This window comes from Muntiacus reevesi, chromosome 2, assembly GCF_963930625.1.
Source record: "Muntiacus reevesi chromosome 2, mMunRee1.1, whole genome shotgun sequence".
Taxonomy (NCBI): Eukaryota; Metazoa; Chordata; class Mammalia; order Artiodactyla; family Cervidae; genus Muntiacus; species Muntiacus reevesi.
Window position 1 is genome coordinate 206,330,728 of NC_089250.1, and position 20,638 is coordinate 206,351,365.

A 20,638-nucleotide genomic window follows, 5' to 3' on the forward strand; every position below is an offset into this window, starting at 1 on the left:
ACTGTGCCTTAACCTTTTCTTTCTGCTTGTGTAGAACATCAAGACCAGACAGAGGTGAGAGAATAGGGCCTTCTAGGCCTTTCCTGGGTATGTACATGCCTTCCAGATTCCTAAAAATATGTTGAAGCTTTTCTGAACCTTCTATGTACATCTGTTTCCTCAGTTTTTCCTTTTAAGTTTTTGAATCAGTGTATTTGCCCCAGTTGTTGCCACTGCAGACAGCTGTGGCATTAAAAAATTGTCTGTGTTTATTTTAACAAATGCCCTGGGATAGGATTGTTCACATTGAGGGTGCTCTGATTCAGGTCCAATAAGGATAAGCCCTGAGAATGGAGTTTTACCAGTGAGCTGCTGGACAGGTTAAGTAGTACAATTCTTCTTTTAAATAATTTTATTTATTTATTTTTGGCTGTGCTGGATCTTCATTGCTGTGCAGGCCTTTCAGCTGTGGCAAGTGGGCGCCACTCTCTAGTTGTGGTGCTCTGGCGTCTCAGTGCAGTGGTTTCTCTTGGGGCAAGACACAGGCTTTAGAGCACCTGGGCTTCAGTAGTTGTGGCCCGGCCTCTAGAGGGCAGGTTCAGCTGTTGTGGCGCACGGGCTTAGCTGCTCCACAGCATACGGGATCTTCCTAGACCAGAGATCGAACCTGTGTCTCCTGCATTGGCAGGCGGCTTCTTCACCACTGAGCCACCAGCGAGGCCCTAAGTAGTGCAGTCCTTTAGAGATGTGGTTTTGAAGGGAGCTGCTAACCTGTTCTGCTCCTTAAGTGGCTTCTGGGCTGCTGTTATTCATAGCTACCATGTTTACTGGTTGTTGGTTTCCCAGGCTTCCATGGAGCTGGGAAGAGGGAAATAGGGCAGATTGAAATGCCATAAAGCTTGCTCTGCTTACTGAAAGTCAGCTGCTTTTCATGAATAAATGTTTCTTAAATTGTTGCAAGCTTTTGGTTAGTTTTCAGATCTCTGAAAAAGTTGGTTTTGACCATTTGTGCCAGCATTCTCTTCAATTTTATTGAAGGTCACGCTTTTAGAGGTCCTTCCTCTGCCATGCTGAATGTGTTACCTTTAACCTTTTCTTATATTTATGTCATAGAAGTGTTTCATACATTAGTTTTAGCACATTTTTTAGGTTACTAATAACTTCGAGACAATACATTTTTGTTTTTCTTGTTTGCTTTTATTTTCCTGCACTCTGGTTAAGCTGACTACTTATTATTTTCTGAATACATGCTATCCTTTTCTAGTCTGAGGCTTCTTATTATCTTATTTTCTCTGCTTAAAACACTCTTTCTTCCATCACTCCTACAGTAGGAGTTCTGTTTATCTTCTAAGATTGATTTATGAGCCCATGGATGTGATCCTTTCTTGGAAAACTTGTATTTTCTCACATCTCTTGTATGATCTTATAATTCCATCATATATATATGTATATACAGAGAGAGAGAGAGAGAGAAAGTATGTATCCTAGTTTCTTGTTTTTTCCACCCCGCTGCTAAATGCTAGTTCTTTTAAGGCAAATGATGAATCATACTCATTTATATGCTCAGTAAATATTTGTTTAATTGAAGTGTAAGAGTAAGGTTTTATAGCAAGAGTGCTCCACATTTTGGGTATTGTTGCTGGGAATTGCATTTTATTCATTTATTATTGAACTGAAGGAAGAGGTCTACTCTGGAAAAATATACCAACCACACCCTATACTATATAATCTTTAGTAGGGTACAGGAATGTAAGAGTATAAAGGCAAAATTCAGTTTTTCTCATATAAATTATTTTAATAGTGATTTCTAATCAAAGATTTGATACCCAAATTTTTATGAAGAAGGTCGCAGAATTCCAGCTCTGAGTAACTTTGTGTCAGACACATAATTTCTCTTGACAGAAGTGGGGACTTATTTACATTTGAGAGTGATTGTGCTGAAGTAAAACTAAACTGCAGAAAAACACAAGAATTGTAGAGCTACTTGACCTGCTAGTTTTTGCCTTTTATGTATGTCTATTATCTCTTAGGACCAGATCTAGCTCTCCATTCTTGATCCCATCTTGATGAAGTCACCAGGGACTTGCAGAAAGTGTGCAAAAATGCATGGTGTTCATTTATGCAAATAAAGCAAAACGCATATATGGATTTAGAGTTTTCCTCTATCATTCTAATTAGATCTGAGATGACTGAAATAGGATAATTCAAAAGCTAGGTGCATTTTTTAAACCATAGGCTAATGAAAGCCTTATAACACTGCCAGAGTTTTAAGTTCACTTCATTTGCATATTCATATTGCCTGTGTTGCTTTTTGTTCATGCCAAGCCTCAGGAAGCACCATGGAGTTTGTCATCATAGTCTTAGAGCCAGACCTGGGTTCCAGCTTGGTTTGCCACGTATTGATACGTTAAATGAGTTCCTTATTCTTTCTGAGCTTCAGTTTCCTTGTATGTAAAATGATTCTGGGACAGAAGTGTTACTTTATCTTCTGGTTTGTTGCAGTGAGACTAAGAGAGTACCAAAAAAGTAAGATTCTGATTTATTCATCAATGAGAGTGTGAAATGATAGAGGCAGATGAAGTAGACTGATCAGTAAAGAAAGTGGATTAGAAGAGCAAGGGCCAGAGGGGGAAAAACAAGAAGTGAACTTTGTACTTTAGTCTTTCTGAATATAGTCAAACCATATTTTCAAACTGGAATCAGAAAGAAAGACCGATCAATATGCTAATTATAGTGTAATTATAGTGAAGTGTTAGCTGTCTGGGATTTTAGTGAGAAAAAGAGTTTAGTGGGTTCACGCAATACTTATTTATTGATGCTCAATATGCAGGTAGGATAAAGATGTAGTCTGTATCTTTACAACTAATTACACTCATAGAATCTAGTTATATTAACTTATTGGCAATCAAGAATCCATTAACTCATTCAAAAGTCCCTACTTTCAAGGAGTTCACAATCTACTGAAAAAAGACAAATTACATAAGAAGAAATAAGATATGGTTAAGTACAAGGACACTGGGAAGGACACCTGTGTCATATGAAGCAGAGAGCTGTCAGGAAAGCTTCCTGGAAGAGGTAGTATTGAAACTGAATATTGAAGAATGAGTGGGAGTCGTGGTGCTTCAGGTTTTTCAAGATGAGGGCAGCATTGGGTGGGAGAGAGAGAGTATGTGTGTGTGTTAGGGGTGTTGATGATGTGGAGTAGTAAAAGCAGAGGCTGAGGGACAGGTAAGGACTAGATCATGAAGGGCCTTATGTTATGGTGAGGATTTTTTCTGAAAGAAGTAGAAAGTCATTGAAGAGTTTTAAGCAGGGGAGTGTTATAAGTTTATTTACATTTTAGAGAGATCTCTCCTGAAACAGGATGGTGAATGAACTGATTAAAGGAAGTCAGAGAATACTAATCAGTAGACTTCGGAGTTATCTTTGAGAATAAGATGAGGGTGAGAATTAAAGCCATACCAGCAAGGGAAGAAAAGGAAGAAGAGAAGATTCAAGAGCTATAAAGGAGGAAGAATTGACAGGACTTTACCTGCTGTGTATGAGGAGATTAAGGAAGAAGCTACAAAAAGGCTCCCAGATTTTTAGCTTGTGCATCTGGGAGGAAGTGGTTCATAGAGAAAACTGAAGAGGGGGATTGATTTACTAGAGAAGATACGTTCCGTTTGGTGTTCTTTGAATTTGACAGACCCAGTGGAATATCCAGTAGAGATTATCCCTTGGTTTTTGAATGGTCAGTTCTTGGGATTTAACATAGAAGTTTTGGCTGCATATAGATTTGTGAGGCATCAGAAAAGAAATAGGGGGCGGCTATAGATGAAGCTGGCTGAGTGTAGGAGTGTGGTTGAGGGAACCCAGTTGTTCTTTGTTGTTCAGTCACTAGGTTGTGTTCTGACTCTTTGTGACCCTATGGACTGGAGCATGCCAGGCTCCTCTGTCCTCCACTGTCTCCTGGAGTTTGCTCAATTCATGTTCACTGAGTTGGTGATACATCTCATCCTCTGCTGCTGGCTTCTCCTTCAATCTTTCTAAGCATCAGGGTCTTTTCCAACAAATTGGCTCTTCGCATCAGGTGACCAAAGTATTGGAGCTTCAGCAGCAGTCCTTCTAGTGAATATTCAGGGTTGATTTCCTTTAGGATTGACTGGTTTGCTCTCCTTGCAGTCAACGGGACTCTCAAGAGTCTTCTCTAGCACTTTTCCAGTTTGAAAGAATCAGCTCTTTGGTGCTTGGCCTTCTTTGTGGTCCAACTCTCACATCTGTATATGACTACTGGAAAAACCAATGGTGGTGGTGGTTTAGTCGCTAAGTCGTGTCCAACTCTTGCAACCCCATGGACTGTAGCCTGCCAGGCTCCTCTGTCCATTGGGTTCTCCAGGCAGGAATACTGGAGTGGGTTGCCATTTCCTTCTCCAGAGGATCTTCCCCACCCAGGAATCAAACCTGGGTCTCCTTCATTGAAGGCAGATTCTTTACCAACTGAGCTACAAGGGAAGCCCCAGAAAAACCAATGCCATAAGTTAAATAATGTTTTGTGACTGGTTTAAAAACTTATATACGTAGTTGGGGCTGTTTTTTGAGGCTTTCTATTTGTTCCATTGATTAATATTAGTATCATAACAGTTAAAATACTTTTGCTACCACCTTAATAGCTGTATGTTTCTTTCCAAAATCTTGGGAAAGTTGTTTTTCCCATCTGCTATGAATTTTGTAGATTCAATTGAAAAAACTCAGTTGGAATAATGACTGGGATTGCAAAATTGTTTCATGGCCTCCAGATTACTTTGGTTTTGTTTATTTGTAGTTCCTGGTTTCATTTTTGACATTATTTGTTGAATATTTGCTTTCTTTCAGATGACTCTGTAGGCATTTTAAGGAGATTTAAGAAAGATTTCACTAGTGCTTATTCATCTATAAATTCCTTTATATTTTATTTGATAATAATGCACCTGCTGCATGAGTGATGAATGGGTGTTTTAATTTGTGCTCTAAAGGAGCTTATAGTTTAGTGGGGGTAAACTGTCCACAATACAGTGCATGAGTGTGCAAACCAATGTGTTTTTACCAAGGCTTGAGGTTACAGAAGAGGGAGGAATTGATTTTGAGGGGAAGGGGGATGAGTAAAGAGCACTGAGGAGGCATGTACGAAAGAGAATAGGGCTTGACACAGGAGGCGGCAGCGTGAGCAGAGGCCAGGTGTGTGTGGAGGGCCTGGTGTGGATGCGGGTGGTCCTGAAAGGGGCACGCTTCGTGGGGGGAGTGCCAAGACATGAAATTAGAGGATGAGCAGAAACCAGTGTATGAAGAGTGCCACAGGCCTGTGTTTTTTAGAGGTCCTTTCACATGTTCACCTGATGGTCACAGCAGCACTGGGAAAGAAAAGAGAACTTGCAGATGTTCCTTTATCTTTTCATTTTCTCTGTGGTATTACTTCTTATACTTTCTACTCTAATTACATGTGGAAAAGAGTTTATCATTATCCCTGTTTTATGAATGAGGAACTTGATGCTCAATGATTTATCTAGTTCCATATGGCTTAGAAAAAATGAATTTCAGATTAGAGCCCAAGTCTTCTGACTGATATACTAGGCTGCCTTTATATTATTTCAGTGGCATCTTCTTTTCTATTTTTCCTATTGTAGTTACTTGAATAGTTTCCTGTTCTAAGCTTGAGAGGTTGGTGGGAAGATTGCCCAATTGAACAACTGAATGAGAGTGTGTAGTTTGAGCAGATTTGTTTTTTCTTTGTGTTCTCTCTCATGGGTGACTTAAAAAGACAGTAAACATAAGTGAAGAATCTAGAATAGGAATGGTTAGCCTGCCATGGCCCTCTGATTTATAAGTCTGAGAAGGTTAGAACTTGGTAACTTGTTTTTTTTTTTATTTTATTTATTTTATTTTATTTTATTTTATTTCATTTAACTCTTTTATTATAAAAATTTTCAAACATATACAGAAATACATTATGTTGAGCCCTAAAGTACCCATCGCTCAGCCTCAACAGTGATTAACTTGTAGTCATCTAATTTCTCTCCTTCCCACACATCTGCCTTCAGATATTTTTGAAGTAATTCCCAGACATCATTTCATTGAATTTGAACTTTAGAAATGCCATGCTTGAGTTTAACGTGTGCTCTTGTCTCTATATGTGTCCTAGGCATTAGGTCCAGCTTTTTCACTCCTGGCCATGGGGTTTATTGAAACCAAAATCCCAGTACACTCCCAAAGTCCCAGTAGACTCCCAGAGATGATCAGTTGTGTATACTGTAGTCTTCTTACTGTTTGTTTTCGTGCCAGTCCCCAGGGGGTGGCTGGAAAAAGATGTTCCTGTGTTGGTACTCTCATCATGAGCTGACATAAAGATTGGTTTTATAGCAGTGGGTTTATTTGAAGTTTCTGCTGAATGACAAAACTCATTCAAATTAACCCCTGGATACTTACTAATCATCAAGTTCAAACACATGAATTTTTCCTTTTACTAAAAAGCTGGAAGCAAATAGAGAAACCATCTCTGGACTGGACTTTGGACAGAAGGTAAGGTAGCATTGGCTGTTGCTGTTTGCCACATTGGTTGGCATGAATGAGCATGGAAAGCAAGAAGCTAATGATTAACAAAGGAAAGAAAGTGTTTAGGGGATTGTTGCATTCCTATAATTTATCTTTTTCTGGAAAATCTACCCAGCATATCTTTGTATGTAGCACATGGCTACTTTCCAGATTTTAAAGGTAGAGTGTAAAAAATGTGCTCATGAGTACATGTTCCTGGGCCTGTGTGTATGTGCCGAGTGTTGGGCATGGTCTGCTGACTACCAATCTCTTACGTATCTGTGTTTGTTGACTGAAACTGTTTGCTTAGAAATCTTTATAAAATTTACAGTGATCCAAGTATGGAAGTATAATGTCAGCCTTTTCTTTTTCTCTAGAACTTTATTTCTGGAAGTCTTTCATTTGGCTTTCTGGGAAAGAGAAGTCTTGTTAATAGTAATTTTTCAGATATGTCTGTTGCTGTGCTTTTTCTTCCTCCTGGAGATAAAAATGAGACTGAACTTTCTCATGTTCCCTTCTAGCTCAACCTCAGCTTTGTAAATGTCCCAGTTGAGAAAATGTTGAGCCTCCTTGTCTGAAAATACAGTGATGTGGACTTTAGGAAATGGAGAGAGGCCAGTGTATGCGCGCATGTGTATGCATATGCAGGCGGACAGTGATCAAATATGTAATGGTAGTTATCAGACAAACTTGTACTGTACTTTCTTCTTAAATTATAGAGCTACTTTTTTCCAGAGGTTGAGAAGAATCAGTATCGAGGTGTGAGTAGAGGCACAAGCTCTGCAGAGTCTCTCTTCTGTAGACGTTTTCTTCTGGGTCTGAGTAGTTTGTTGGTGCTTTTTGAAGGCTCAGTGTACACTGTGACCTCACGCTCTGTGAAGCATGCTGTGGTAGGGGACGGGACACAGTCAAGGTCTCTGAGCTTCAGGACTTTAAAATCTTTTGGAGTCAGTAAAATACACCCAATAAGTGAAGAGTGACCTTTGAAGAACACGTAAGATTTAAAGAGGTGGAGAGAAGAAAGTGCTACTTGGGCCTTGGACCGAATGATGTAAAGGCCCCTTTTAGCACTCATGCTGTATGATTCTTCAAGTCAAGAAACATCTAAAGAAAGGAACTTAGGCTTCATAAACTCAGTGAGAAGTAATGAGAATATTTCTGGGGAAGCCAAGAATCCTCTTCTTTTCCTTTTCCGTGTCTCTTACAAGGCCTTTGACTACTGTCTTACTTGCTTTTGAACATTTGGAAGGGGAGATAGAACATACTTTTTTCCCCTAGGTGTGTTGGGGAAGACAGTGTTCAATTTAAAATACAACAGAAATGAAGACTTGAAAAAAATCACCTCAAATTATGTTAATTGACTCAACCATCAAGTTGTGAGGACACATGCTGGGCTACATGGCAGGGTTTTCTTTACCCCAAAGTGTCCCTTAGTGAAGAGGAAGTTGCCTTCATTTGAGTCTTTATTAAGCCTCTAATGTGAAGAAGCCTCTATTATTTCACTTTGAACAGCAGACTACTCTTTTGGAATAGTGTTAGTAAGCCTGACTTCCATCAGTGCTTTCGATTACTATTGACAAAATCAGTAGAATGAGACAGAGGAATTTAACATGAGATTTAGTGTTGGATGTCTTCAAATAAACCTTTTCAAGACCATTTTGAAAGATAATACCAGATGTTGAGCATAGATTTGACATGTTCTGACTTAAGTTTTGGAAAGATCTCTTTGGCTGTTGAGTTGAGAACAGACTTTGGGGGGCAGGAGTAGAAATAAGGGCAGCTTTCAGAAATCCCGGTAGAGAATCCGGATGGTCCTAGTTGAAGTGTTAAGTGATGGGATTCTGACTATATTTTGAAGGGAGAGCTGGCACAATTTTTGTCAGATTTGAATGTAGGGTAATGAGAAAGAGGTAAATAAAATATGTATTAAAAGTTTTAAGATCAAGCACATCTTACACCCTTTGACCTAGCAATTCCTCTTTTAAAAATTCAGAGTAGAAGGACTTCCCTGGTGGTCCAGTGGTGAAGGATCCACCTGCCAATGCAGGGGACAGGTTCGATCCCTGGTCTGGGAAGATCTCACATACCACGGAACAACTAAGCCCAGACACCACAACTACTGAGCTTTCTGGGGCCTCAAGCCGAAATGTAGGTTTCATTTCTATAGAACTCAGGAGTGCACTTGTTAGGTTGTATGATAAGTATATGTTTACATTTACTAGACTCTGCCAGACTCTTTTTTCTTTCATTTTTACTGGATTATTGTTGATCTACAATGTTGTGTTCGTTTCTGCTGTACAGAAGAGTGACTCAGTTATGCATATATCCACTCTTTTTTAGATTCTTTCCCCAGATACGTCATTTGACTCCACCTGATTCTTTTTCATAGTGGATGTACCATTGTGCAATGTGTGAGGACGAGTTGCTCCTTATCTTTGGCAGCCCTTGATATTGTCTGTCAGAATTTTCTATTTGAGCCATCCTAATAAGTTGTAGTCTTTTTTTTCTAAGAAGTATTATTGAGATGTAATCCACATTCCATAAATTTTCCCACAACCTGGGTTTAGAACACTTTCATCACCCCAAAAAGAAACCACATGTTTGTCACTTCCATCTTCCTTTTCCCCTCAGCCCCAGGAAACTGCTAATTTTTGTCTCTATGAGTTTGCCTTTTCTGCATATTTTGTATAAATGAGATCATACAATGTGATCTTTTATGAGCTTCTTTAGTTGGTTAGCATAATGTTTTTAAGGTTCATCCAAATTGTAACATGTATCAGTACTCCTTTTTGTGACTGAATAATACTCTATTGCATGGATGTAATATATATTATTTATTCATTTATCAGCTGATGGACATTTGGGTTGTTGCTACTTTTTGGTGATGAATAATGATGCCATGAACATTTATGTACAAGTTCTTTTTGTGGACACATGTATTCAGTTCTCTTGGGTGGAATTGCTGGATGGTATGGTAACTCTTGGACTGCAAGGAGATCCAACCAGTCCATCCTAAAGGAGATCAGTCCTGGGTGCTCATTGGAAGGACTGATGCTGAAGCTGAAACTCCAGCACTTTGGCCACCTCATGCTAAGAGTTGACTCATTGGAAAAGACCCTGATGCTGGGAGGGATTGGGGGCAGGAGGAGAAGGGGACGACAGAGGATGAGATGGCTGGATGGCATCTCCGACTCGATGAACATGAGTTTGAGTAAACTCCGGGAGTTGGTGATGGACAGGGAGGCCTGGCATGCTGCGATTCATGGGGTCACAAAGAGTCAGACACGACTGGGCGACTGAACTGATGGTAACTCTATGTTTAATTTTCTGAGGAACTGCCTTACTGTTTTCTAAAGTGACTATGCCCTCACCAATTTACAGTCCCACCCACTGGCATTATATGAGGGTTTCAGTTTCTCCACATCTTCATTTGTTACTGTCTGTGTTTTTTTTATTGTTTCCATTTTAGTGGGTTTGAAGTGGTATCCCATTTTGGTATTGATTTGCATTTTCCTAAGACTAACATTGTTGAACTTTTTTCATGTGCTAATTAACTATTTGTATACCTTCTTTGGAGAAGCATCTGTTTAGAGTTTTTGTCCATTTTTTACTGGGTTATTTTTCCTTAGTGAGGAATTGTAAGCTCTTTTTATTTTCTGGATGCAAGTCCCTTATTGGAGATGTGATTTGCATATACCTTCTCCCAGTTTTTGGTTTGTCTCTCACTTCTAAAATGTTGTCCTTTGAAGTACAAATGTTTTAAATTTTTATGAAGTCTAGTTTATCTATTCTTTCTTTGTCTCTTTTGTACTTTTGGTGTTGTATCTAAGAAACTATGGCCTAACAAAAGGTCACAAAAATTTGCACTTCTGTTTTTGTGTAAGAATTTTATCGTTTTAGCTCTTCCATTTAGATCTCCTGCTCATTTTGAGTTAATTTTTGTGAATAGGTGTTCAGCTTCCTTCCTTTACGTGTGGATATCCAGTTGTCCCAGTGTCAGTTGTTGAAGAGTACTCTTTCCTCACTTAGTTATCTTGGCATCCTTGTCAAAAGTTAGTTGACCATGAATCTAGTGGTTTGTTTCTGGACTTCCAGTCATCCGTATGCCTGTTTTTTAATGCTAGTATTGCATTAACTTCATTACTGTCACTTTGTAGTAAGTTTTATGTTTTGGTTTTAATTTTTTCTGTGCACTGCACAGCATGTGGGCTCCAAGTTTCCCTGGCCAGGGGTCGAACCTGCATCCTCTGCAGTGGAAGCAGTCTTAACTCTGGACTGCCAGGGAAGTCCCTGTAGTAAGTTTTGAAGTTGGAATTGTGCATCTTACAACTTTGTTTTTTAAAATAGTTTTGGCAAAAGTGAGGTCATATAAACCTAAATAGAATTAAGTAACTCCCTGCTTAGAATCTTTATATGAGTCATATCTGATGGTATCTATGATAAAATTTTATATCCCTAACCTGATCCACAAAATTTTTTTATTTTTCAAAATATTTATCTATTTATTGAGGTCTTAATTATGATATGCAGGATCTTTGATTGTGGTACATAGACTCAGGAGTGGGTGGACTCTCTAGTTGTGGTATGTAGGCTCTCTAGCTGCAGCACGTGGGCTTAGTTGCCCCACGGCATGTGGAATCTTAGTTCCCTGACTGGGATCAAACTTGTGTCTCCTGCATTGAAAAGGTGGATTCTTAACCACTGGACCACCAGGGAAGTCCCTGACTTCATAAGATCTGACCTGTGCCCATCTTTCCAGTTTCATTTCTCATTCATTTTCTGTCTTGCTTAAGCCTTAGCCTGCTCTTTGAAAGCTTGAAAAATGCCTTTCCATTGCAGGACTTCTGTATCCGTTTACTTTTGCTTAGAATGCTCTTCTTAGCATTCTTGACCTAATTCCTACTTATTCTTCAGATTTTTACCTATCAATTTTTAAGAAAGGCTATTCCAAATATTTTAAAAATACTTATTTTTCTTTTCCCACTTAGGTAATACATGTTCACTTATTGAAAAATAAGGAAAGGTATCTTACAAGCAAACCAGAGAATAAGCATTTAATGTTGTAGAGACATCTAATGCTACCTTGTTATTTGGTCCTTTGGCTCTATTTTCTTTTTCTGTTTGGAAGCCTGCAGAACTGTTTCATTCACATTTGAAGTTGAACTGTATTTGAAATTTGAAATCATTGTATCTGAAATTGCCAGGATATTTCCAGATTGAGTTTATTGTCATTTGTTTTGCTGGAAAGGTAGGCCCTCACATGTATAGACTAATGTCTTTTTTTTTGGTCATTTCAGAAAGATTTTTTTCTCCTTTGTGCTTGTGATGCAGTTTTAGTTTCTTCAGCCAAAATGTTATTTTCCTCAGGTTGAATCTTAATTTTCCATTCTTTATATTACTATCTTTTCTCTCCATTATTTGCTTTCCTTTCCACTTACTCCCTTTTAAGTTAAATACTGGTGTTACATCTGAAGTGTGCCTTCTAAGTTATGGATACAGTTTTCTGCATAGATATTTCAATGCTATTTTGCTACCAATTATCTTAATTTTTTTCTTTGCAGTCTTTTCATTTTAAAAAGACTTTTATTTATTTTTGGCTGTGCTGGATCTTCATTGCTCTGCTTGGGCTTTCTCAGGTTATGGCAAGCAGGGGTTACTCTTTGTTATGTTGTGTGGGCTTCTTATTGTGGTGACTTCTCTTGTTGTGGAGCACGGGCTTTAGGTGAGCCAGCTTCAGTGGCTGCAGTGAGTGGGCTCAATAGTTGTGGCAAACAGGCTTATGAGCTACAGCCTCAACCTACTCAAGCTTTTCTCGCTCCTTGCACACCTCCTGGCTGGAAGCGTCACACTGGCAGCACAGTGGGGCATGTGCATTACACTCCCATTCAGCCTGAGCGATCTCCATTGATTCCAGCAGCAAAGGCTCTAGGCCTTGTAGTTTGTTCTGCCTTGCCCTACTCTGCCGAACCTCTGCACCTGCTGAGTGGATGAATGTGGGGTGGGAGTAGTCGGGCACAAGTACCAGAGGTTCTCACTGTTCTTACTCAGTGTAGAGCAGTTTTTAAAACATAAATGCTTCTTCGGTGGTTATATTTCTTTGGTCAGTTTCATCCGGTTTTATAATTTGTTTTTGTGGCCCAGGGGTGGGGGAGGGGGCAACAAGGAGCAAGAATTGACCTACCTTCTCATTAGTTCATAGCCAGAAGTCCTGCTTCTCAGAATGTATTCTTTTTCCAGTATAGTTAGTAATTTTCCCAGGTGTACTCACTGTCAGTCAGGATTGTTGTTGTTGTTCATTAGCCAAGTTGTGTCTGACTCTTTGCGGCCCCTTGAACTGCAGCATGCCAGACTTCCCTGTCCTTCTCTATCTCCCTGAGTTTACTCAAACTCATGTCCGTTGAGTTGGTGATGCCATCCAACTATCTCATCCTCTATTGCCCCCTTCTCCTCTTATGCTCAATCTTTCCCAGCATTGGGGTCTTTTCCATGAGTCGGCTCTTTGCATCAGGTGGCCAGAGTGTTGGAGCTTCAGCATCACTCCTTTCAATGAATATTCAGGACTGATTTCCTTTATGATTGATTGGTTTGCTCTCCTGGCAGTCCAAGGGACTCTCAAGAGTCTTTTCCAACACCACAGTCCAAAGGCATCAATTCTTTGGCGCTCAGCTTTCTTTATGGTCCAACTCTCACATATGTTCGTGACTATTGGAAAAACCATAACTTTGACTATAGGGATCTTTGTCGGCAAAGTGATGTCTCTGCTTTTTAATATGGTATCTAGATTTGTCATAGCTTTTCTTCCAAGGAGCAAGCGTCTTTTAATTTTGTGGCTGTAGTCACCATCCACAGTGATTTTGGAGCCCAAGAAAATAAAATCTGTCACTGTTTCCACTTTTTCCCCATCTATTTGCTGTGAAGTGATAGGACCAGATGCCATGATCTTCAGTTTTTGAATATTGAGTTTTACGCTAACTTTTTCACTTTCCTCTTTCACTTTCATCAAAAGGCTCTTTAATTCCTCTTCTCTTTCTGCCAGTAAAGGGGTACCATCTGCTTATCTGAGGCTGTTGATATTTCTCTCGGCAGATTCCAGCTTGTGAGTCATCCAGCCCAGCATTTCTCATGATATGCTCTGCGTTTAAGTTAAATAAGCAGGATGACAATATACAGCCTTGATGTACTCCTTTCCCAATTTTAAACCAGTCCATTGTTCCATATCGAGTTCTAATTATTGTTTCTTGTCCTGCTTATAGGCTTCTCAGGAGGCAGGTAAAGTGGTCTGGTATTCCCATCTCTTTAAGAATTTTCCACAGTTTGTTGTGATACACACAGTCAAAGGCTTTAGCATAGTCAATGAAGCAGAAGTAGATGTATTTTTAGAATTTGCTTGCTTTTTCTATGATCCAGTGGATGTTGGCAATTTGATCTCTGGTTCCTCTGCCTTTTCTAAGTCTGGCTTGTACATCTGGAAGTTCTTGATTCACATACTGCTGAATCCTAGCTTGAAGGATTTTGAGTATAATTTTGCCAACATGTGAAACGAGTACAGTTGTACAGTAATTTGAACATTCTTTGGCATTGCCTTTCTTTGGGATTGGAATGAAAACTGACCTTTTCCAGTTCTGTGGCTACTGCTGAGTTATGCCAAATTTGCTGGCATAATGAGTGCAACACTCTTAACAACATCACCTTTTAGGGGTATGTGTGTGTGAGTTTGTGTGTATAACTAAGAGATTTTAAGGAATGTGATTATGGCACTGGCATTTCTAAAATCCATACAGCAGTCTGGCAGGTAAGAGGTGATGTTAGCCTTGAGTGTAAATTCTTCAGGACAGCAGGCTGGAAACCCAGAGTTTCTGTGTTGTCTTGAGGAAAATCTCCCTTCTCTTCAGGAAATGTGTCTTTTCTCTTAATGATTTCAGTTGTTGGATGAAGTCCACCTATGTTTTGCAGGATAACCTACTTTACTCACAGTTCAGTCTGTTAGATTTATTAGTCATTTAAAAAAAGAAAAAACCTTCACAGAAACATTAGACTGGTGTTTGACCAAACACTGGGCACCATAGCCTAGCAAAGTTGACATAAAATTAAGTACCACGCTTGCTCTCTGAAATTCAGGTTAAATTTACATGCACATAGTTTATGTGTCTAACATGTATGCCTCTGCTTTTATGTGTCTGTTTCTTTGGTCATGGTGTATCTTCAGTTTAGAATATTCTTTGTGCCCAGATCTTATCTATTCTTCTGAAGGCTAGATCACAGACACAGGCAGTTTTCTTTGCACCCTATACTAGCTCTTCTGAACTTCTTCTTGGCACCTAATGACTGTGTTCTGTCTTGCCATTGTGCTTTTGCACACAGATTTCTGCTGCTTAGTGAAGTCTTTCCCTTTGTCTCATAGAAGGCTTTTGCAGCTTCACGGGGCGTGCTTTGTGTGCTTTTTCATTATACTCCCATGGTCTCCTTTGCTTATTTCTATAAAGGCACTGATCACATTTTACTGTCATTGTAGATCTGTCTGCCCATGAGACTATGTTTCCTGAGAGCAGGGGTTATTGCACTGCTGTCCTTTTCAAAGTTTATCCTCAGCCAAGCCCAAGTATCTGGACTATTATCTAAATAAATACTTTATAGAATGAATAAACTAATCTGTGTTGAAAATTTGGAAGTTGTATATTTCTTCTGTAATTTCTCTTTAAAGTAGAATGTGGAGATAATGAATTCTTGGGGATGAAGCAGCTCTGACTGTCAGAGATGAACCTTGGGTTCGACTCAAAACATACTTGGGAATATTGAATATTTACTTGACTAACTAGAAATAATTTTATTTCTTTTTCCATTCTGTGCAATGTTTGTAGCTTCAGTATTGTTACATAAAGAAAAGCTATTTCTAATTAGAAATGTTGATTTATTTTTGCTTTCATTTATATATACTTGTATTCTAAGAATATCAGTGTATTTAAGACTGCTTCAGCTTCTTTCTAGCTCAAATGTAATGGTGATAACTGATGATTAATTTGTCAACAATCTCAGTGTGATGGTAAAATAACTTTTTCCTTCTCCTATTAGATGTTGGTCATCTTTCTGAAGTAGACTGTCCATGGCCTGAATGTTTTCTGAAAATCATTTGGAGCAAAATATCTGTTTAATAGCAAGATAATCACATCAAGATGGTTGGAAAACTGAAGCAGAATTTACTGTTGGCATGTCTGGTGATTAGTTCAGTGACTGTATTTTACTTGGGCCAACACGCCATGGAATGCCATCACCGAATAGAAGAACGTAGCCAGCCCCTCAAACTGGAGAACATAAAGACCACTGTGCGAACTGTCCTGGACATCAAAGCCAATAAAACCTTTGCCTATCACAAAGATATGCCTTTAATATTTATTGGAGGTGTGCCACGGAGTGGAACCACGCTCATGAGGGCCATGCTAGATGCACACCCTGATATTCGCTGTGGAGAGGAAACCAGGGTCATTCCTCGAATCCTGGCTCTGAAGCAGATATGGTCACGGTCGAGTAAGGAGAAAATACGCTTGGATGAGGCTGGTGTCACCGATGAAGTGCTGGATTCTGCCATGCAGGCCTTCTTACTAGAAATCATTGTGAAGCATGGGGAGCCAGCCCCTTATTTATGTAATAAAGATCCTTTTGCCCTGAAATCCTTAACTTACCTTGCTAGGTTATTCCCCAATGCCAAATTTCTCCTGATGGTCCGAGATGGCCGGGCATCAGTGCATTCAATGATTTCTCGAAAAGTTACCATAGCTGGATTTGACCTGAACAGCTATAGGGACTGTTTGACCAAGTGGAATCGTGCCATCGAGACCATGTATAACCAGTGTATGGAGGTTGGCTATAAAAAATGCATGTTAGTTCACTATGAGCAACTTGTCTTACATCCAGAACGGTGGATGAGAACAGTCTTAAAGTTCCTCCAAATTCCTTGGAACCACTCAGTATTACACCATGAAGAGATGATTGGAAAAGCTGGGGGAGTATCTCTGTCAAAGTGAGTAGATTTTTTGTTTTTTATTTGACCCTATATTCAGCTAATAAAGGTGTGTGTGTGTGTGTGTGTGTTTGTGTGTGTGTGTAAACTATAGCCCTTTTTCTTGGAATAGAGAGAGCTTCATCAATTAGTTCTTAAAAAATTCTCTACCTGGTTCATTACTTTTTCATTTACTTAATTCATTTTTAAATTTATGAATTATCCTTTTTATGTACTTGATGGAGGCAAAAATGGAGGCAAACCCAGTTTATAGCAGTAAAAGCACGGCAGACTTTCAAGTCCATCATTCAAATGTAGTGGTTTCTGATATTTAATTTTCAGATATTTTTGTTAATAAGGATAGTTGATTTTTGTGTGGAGTATGATCAATATGAAGGAAAGCATCTACCATATTGAAAGTGAAAGTGTTAGTTGCTCAGTCATGTCTGACTTTCTGTGACCCCATGGACTGTAGTCCATGAGGCTCTTCTGTCCCTGGAATTCTCTAGGCAAGAATACTAGAGTGCGTTGCCATTTCCTTCTCCAGGGGATCTTCCTGACCCTGGGATCGAACCTGGGTCTCCTGCATTGCAGGCAGATTCTTTACCATCTGAGCCACCAGAGACGCCCATAGATAGTAAATTCCAATTATATAGAGCATTTTAGTGAGAGGAAAAATAAAGATTAAAATTATCTAACTCTGTCCCTTCATTTTATAGGGAAGAGGTCTGAGTCAGAAAGATCAAAATGATTTACTCAAATTTAGCTGGCAGGACCAGAATAGGAATCTGTGCTTTGGTCTAAATGAGCTGGTACTTTTGTCCATGGCATTTTATTGCATTTAGTGTTTTCTTTTGTCATCTGATGGCTACATCTTCCCTTGAGTTTTACAAAAGGTTAGAGAATCACTGAAATTTAGAAGTTTAATCCCTAATCCATACTAGAAGTTCCTTGAATTAAAATACTTCTAAAATCATTGCGTTTTTCTTCCTTTCTCATAAAGTGATGACTAGATTGGCTCGACTTGATCTGATAACCTAACTTGATGACATACACATCAAATAAGGACATAATGATATAAAAAGTACTGTTAAATTCAGGTAGCATCTCCTCATGAAGAAAAGTTGACTTTAACTCTTGTTTTTTATCTTTCCACTTATAAAAGTAATATATATCCCCTGTAAAATAAAGAAAAAGCAGTGAATTTCCCTCGTGGGTCCTACCTGCCCCTTCAAGGAATGTCTTCTTGATTTTTTTCAAGTGTAGAACTTGTACAGTAAACATTGCTTCCTCATATGGATAATTTGAAAGGAACAGCTACTTTTCTGCAGCTAGCTTTCAGTTACTGACTATAAATTATTAGGTATCATCACTCTAGTGGCTCCAGGGTATTTACGTTGATAAAAAAAAATTACAGTTTTAGCTCCTGTCATCACAGTTTATTGTTCTTTCCATATAATAGACCATAACTTGTTTCTAATCATCTGTATTTCTAGGTAAGCATTTTATTCTGTATGCTTATATGTTGGCCCAGAAATTCTGATGTTTGTTCCATCTATTAATATAAAATAAGCCTTTTAACACCCCCCATCTCTCCTAGTAGGGGGTAAAGAGATTGGCTGAAGTTAAATTTCTGTGGAAATCAGGAGAAAATAATTTTGCAGGGACTTCTCTGGCAGTCCAGTGGTTAAGACTTTTGACTTTCTACTATAGGGGCGCATGAGTTCGATCCCTAGTTGGGGAACTAAAATCTCATGGTGTGGCCAAAGAAATTCATAGGAATTTTGAGTCAGTGAATTTTAGAAGGGGAAGAGACCTTATTTAGCTATAATATATGGAATGCAGACCCTATGAAGTTTTATTCTTTGTCAAGAATCACACATGGCTGAACTAGAACTTCCAATGCCTATTCCAAGATTCTTGCCACTATGAGTTTTTTTTAAATTAAGATATATAGTAAATTACAAATATTCAGTGTTCAATTTGATGAATGCTTACATCTCTATACACTTGTGTTCTCACCATACATATAAAGATATTTTAAAAATTACTGCCATTTAGGAGATTCCTGTATGCTCCTTCCTAGTCAATATCCTCCTCAACCCCAAAGTAACCACTGTTTCAGTCTCTTTCACCAGAGGTGATGAGGTTGCATATGAAGTTCAAAAACAGTCTTGCTTGTTTTTGAGCTTGATATAAATGCTATCATGTCTATTTACTATCTTGTTCCTGGATTTTTTCATGTAATATTTGGATTCACCTATACTATTTTACATAGCAATAGTTCATTCTTTTTCCATTACTATGTGATATTTCAGTATGTAAATACAACACTATTTACATATGCCTTATCTCAGTTTTCATATTTATCCTTTTACCATTACCCGCAGATACTTTAAAAACCTCCATTTTATAGATGAAAGGCCTATTCATCTCAGAGAGGTTGAGGAGCTTGTCCTCAGTTCCACAGTTGAAACATAGTAGAAAGAGGATATGGATTCATGTCTCTCCATCTTTAGAAACTGTGCTCTTAACCTCTGTGTTATATTTACATTACAGGGCTTATGAATATTAAATAAAATAAGGACTGTGAAAGTGACTAAACAGTCAGACAAAGGCCCAAATCCTAGCTCTACCCTTTATTAGTTGTATGACCTTGAGTGGGTTACTTGATTTTGCTTATTCTTAGTTACCTCATCTTCCCCCTTAGTTTTCTTATCCTGGAAATGGAGATGGAAACAATATTCATTAAAGTTGTCCTGAAGACTAAATTAGGTGACTATAAGGTCTTAGCCCAGTGCCTGGCATTAGTAGGTGATCAAAAATGTTACCTATTGGGAATTCCCTGGCGGTCCAGTGGTTAGGACTCCCCACTTTTGCTGCTAAGAGCTTGGGTTCAATCCCTGGTCAGGGCACTAAGATCTCACAAACTGCACAGTGTGGCAAAAAGTGTTACCTGTTATCTTTATTATTATTATTATTATAATCAAGATGATAATAACCATACCCATTGTGGATGGTGGTTATAGTATGTACTTCATAGAATTGTTGTAAGGATTAAATTAAAATTACTGTAAAGCCTTTAGTACAGGCCCTGGCATAAATGTTATAGTATATATTTAAAAATTATTATTAAATGCTTATGCTCTGTCAAAAAAACAAAAAAATGCACGTGAAACACCTAGCATGGTACCTAGTACTGTACCAAGTGCTTCATAAGCTTTTATTACCACACATTCTCTATAAGTTTTTTAGTGTAGAGATAGTCTTAACTCATGAATGAAGCAAAATGGGCACCTGATTGAATAACTCTTCTCGGTATACTGACAGGGCAGATTGGCTTTACAGTAGCAATATTTGAAACTACTTGATGGTGATCATCTGTTATTATTGTCATGTTTTTCCCCTTTTGTTTGTTTAGTTTTCCTTTTTGTGAACTTCAGATAAATGGGATCATAGTCTGTTTTCTTCTGTCCATTTTTGTTTTCTTTTAACATTATCTTGAGATTTATCTTTCTGAGGTATATAACTATTTTTAATTTGTTTTTATGGCCATAGTACTATTCTGATATAATCAATTAATAATAATAGATCCAATTATTTATACTATTGATGACCATTTGAGTTGTTTTGGTTTAGAGCTACGTACATTTTTTTAAGGTTCTTCCTCTTCAAGAGTTTCTCTAAAAATGCACAACTAAGCATAGGATCACTGGACCATGGGGGATATTTGTATTCAGCTTCACTAGGTAATGCCAAATTGTTTCCCAAAGAGGTCACAGTACCTTACACTGCTACTGTCAATATAAAAATCCCCAGGAATCTATATCCTCATCAACATGGCTTTAAAAAAAAACAAAAAACAGCAAACCTTCTTATTTAATGTACTATAGAATACAGCCTGCCTTTTTAATTTTTCTAATTGAGTAAAGTAAATGGTACTTCATTGAAATTTCAGTTTGTAATTCTCTGTTAATGAATTTGAGCACCTTATATTTTCATTGGTTATTGGTAGTTCTCTTTTATTCCCACTTAAAAGGTTGCTTTTAAGAAGGAAAATCTAGAGCCATTCTTAGAAAGGATGCAGATGAAGAAGTACATAGGGTGAGGTCTGGAAGG

The 20,638-nt window shown here is 38.4% G+C and overlaps 1 protein-coding gene across 2 annotated transcripts in view; it reads left to right on the top strand.

Annotated features, from left to right (window-relative positions):
• TPST1 (tyrosylprotein sulfotransferase 1) overlaps window positions 1-20,638 on the top strand; it is a 106,133-nt gene that overhangs the window by 14,274 nt on the left and 71,221 nt on the right. For both annotated transcript variants that reach the window (XM_065924766.1, XM_065924767.1), the window contains exon 2: window positions 15,595-16,540. In XM_065924766.1, coding sequence (XP_065780838.1) covers window positions 15,696-16,540 — 845 coding nt within the window. In that variant the 5' untranslated portion in view covers window positions 15,595-15,695. The remainder of the gene's footprint in view (window positions 1-15,594; window positions 16,541-20,638) is intronic.